The 2,842-nt window shown below is 41.9% G+C and overlaps 1 protein-coding gene across 1 annotated transcript in view; it reads left to right on the top strand.

The window, feature by feature from the left end:
• Window positions 1-2,842, top strand: part of LOC106013821 — a gene marked incomplete at its 5' end in the record, with an annotated part of 3,625 nt that extends 783 nt beyond the window's left edge. Inside the window, 2 exon segments of the mRNA XM_013090523.1 lie at window positions 1,276-1,457; window positions 2,393-2,842. Coding sequence (XP_012945977.1) covers window positions 1,276-1,457; window positions 2,393-2,496 — 286 coding nt within the window.

Here is a 2,842-nt window from a genome sequence, read left to right as displayed (position 1 = left end):
CCACACACACACACACACACACACACACACACACACACACGTAAGCACACACACATAAATACACAAGCACATTTGTTCTTGGACCTGGTCTTTAATTTCAACGTTTTGTTTCTTATTTTAAAATACTAAATTACACTCAAAGAACCTACAACTTAAAGAAATATAAGTCTCTGAAGGAAAAAAAATCCCATCCTCGTAAGCTTAACAATTCATCATCTTAGAATTATGCATTTGTATCTGACATTTTTGGCCGTTTTTGAGCTACTCAGACCATGAGGTCAGAAACCAATAAATGTTCTATCTGCTCTCTCAAAACTGTAAGAATATTCGGAGTGGTTATCAAGATATTCAAAGAATTGCATTCGGAAAAGCTTGACACGTTGTGAAACTCAACATTTCTAACGTGTAGCTAAATGTAGATAACGCAGACGGCGCGTTTTCAAGGTAAACAGTTGTGGCTGAAGCCAGATTTGGACAACTTCATCCAACTATTAGCTGGTTTTAATTTTTGTAAACACTAATAAAAATGATACCACTGTTTTCTGTGTCTTTCCTTCTCCATGGTGAACGAGAAACTGATACTTATGATTGCATATTTATTTAGTTTTTAATTGACTAAAGTTTAACACGAGAAAACTCGGCCGTCTCGCAATTTTACGCGCTTAGATTTGGGGGGTACTTGTTTTAAATTTCGATTTCCCAGTCGTGAATCATCGTCCACCTCCCCCCTCCCCCCTCCCCCCCCAAGGGCAGTGCCACTGACTGAAGTGTCTTGAGGCCATTTCCAAAGGGGCGATATTAACATGTTCCTATGCTCAGTAGAATTGTAAATAGGCTGATTTATCAATGTCATGCTCATACTGTGTCGGAACAACATAGGGGGAACTGTTGCTTTTTCTTTCCTCATTCTTACTTTCGTGATTTTCCATTTACTTCTTTTGCATGCTTGTCACTCTCGTGTCAACTGCTATTACCGGGGTGCCTTGATAGTCGAAGTAGACTTTGTGCTGTTGAGGCTAGCTAGAGAGGTGAGCAGAGTAAGCCTGATTCCCTGTTTGGACTTCTCTGTTGACATCCACCCTTTGACGCTCATATGACCTAATGCAGTTGCGAGCGCCGTAACCTAATTACTTTACCTTTCCACCCTCTGTTGCTGTTATGCTTCGAGGGGAGATGCAGTTTTCTATGGTAGGCCAGCTCCGCAGCTCTTTCAGTTGTGATGTTATGTAAAACTTTACAAAACCTAACAAAACAGAAATGTCCGTGTTCTTCCAGAGTGCAACACAACTGTCCCATGAGGCCCTTCTGTCTCGGTCCCCACGTCTATGGCACTGTGGGCGTGCCGGATGTGCGCATGCGCTGTTGTTGTACCGTCTCGGGGAAGGGCGACTTGCGGGAACTCCCGTACAGCTTGCCGCGAGAGTGCTATGACGTCAGGAGGAGGGCCGATTGGTTCAGTAAGTCATTAACCCTTCATCTCTTTTAAATGATAATAATTTAAAAAATCCTAGGTGTTTTAAGCTACCCCCGTCCAACCCCCCCCCTAAAAAAACAACAACAAAAAACAACAACAATTTTTTTAAAAGGAAAAGAACGTAAAAGAAAAAAAAGACAAAAAAGTAATTAAATAAATTGTAGAGAATCGTAATTTAGATCATTTTGGAGGCGGGCTTTCAACCCTGACTACGTCATCCCAGCAAGAAGACTGAGATCCTCGATTATTAAACATTCTTCCAACTTGGGAATCGAACTCGAGTCTCCTGCGTGCGACAGCGGAGCACGTCACCGCTGCGCTTTCTTTTTCTTCCAAGAAATTCCCAACAGTCCCATAAGAAACGACTTTTCTGTTTCTTCTATTTTATTTTCCCTGTGTCCACAGACTAGAGTCCATCTCGTCTCGGTCTCTTTGTCTAGATGACCGTTGGGGCACCAAGGATGATCGGACAACCACTTTTCTCATTCTTTCTCTATATTCAGCCTTTTTAAAACTGTCCTCGCGGTTTTATGCCACCCCAAAAAATCTGAAATTATGCAAACTAAGCCAAAAAATGTGAAATTATGCGACTCTCTTAATTTTAACAAAGGATGATAAAGGAAAAAAATCAGAATTTATGCTAAAAATGATCAAATTTTGCAAAATTATGCGAGGTGTATAAAACCCCGAGAACAGCTAAAGGGCTCCCCCCAACTTTAAACCTGTCCATTCCGTCATGTTTTCCTCCCATCTCTTTTTCTTCCTGCCTTTCCATCTCTCCTCCGTGCACAGTGTCCTGTAGGATTATCCTTGCAAGTCCTGTAGATGCGCGCTCATATAATTCATGACCTTATGCAGTTGCGAGCGCCGTAAAACCCCTTACAAAACTAAGTCCTGTTGATCTCGTTGTATCCACAGACCACTGGCAAGAAGTCAACTACCACCACAGCGGGGCGCTACAGAACTGGGAGAAGATGTTCGGAGAGCGGTACTTTTACACTTCTCCTAAAGGCAAGTGCTGAAGCTGAAAAGAAACACCCGGATCTCTGGGAAGAACCACAAACAAACACGACCTCTCTATGCTCGAATTGGAGGAGAATAGATCTAATATTTGGTATGGCACAGCTGCTCGAGACCTAAAAATAAAAATAATTACCTTTGAGATTCTACAGCTGTTTAGATCGTCATGTTAGTTTTTTTTTTTTTAGAAGATCTTTTTAACTTCACCGACCCATCTTTTTCTTAGCCTTCCTTTTGCCTTGGAGCCATCGAATCCCATGCTGCAGGTAGGCCCTTGAGGCTGGCTGTGGTGGCCCTATTCTCATACATCATTTCTGCAACTTCATAAAATAAAGTTCTAGAATTTTT

Source organism: Aplysia californica, unplaced genomic scaffold (genome assembly GCF_000002075.1).
Source record: "Aplysia californica isolate F4 #8 unplaced genomic scaffold, AplCal3.0 scaffold01319, whole genome shotgun sequence".
NCBI classification, from domain to species: Eukaryota; Metazoa; Mollusca; class Gastropoda; order Aplysiida; family Aplysiidae; genus Aplysia; species Aplysia californica.
The sequence above is the reverse complement of the archived record's forward strand: the minus strand, read 5'-3'. Positions and strand labels throughout refer to the sequence as shown.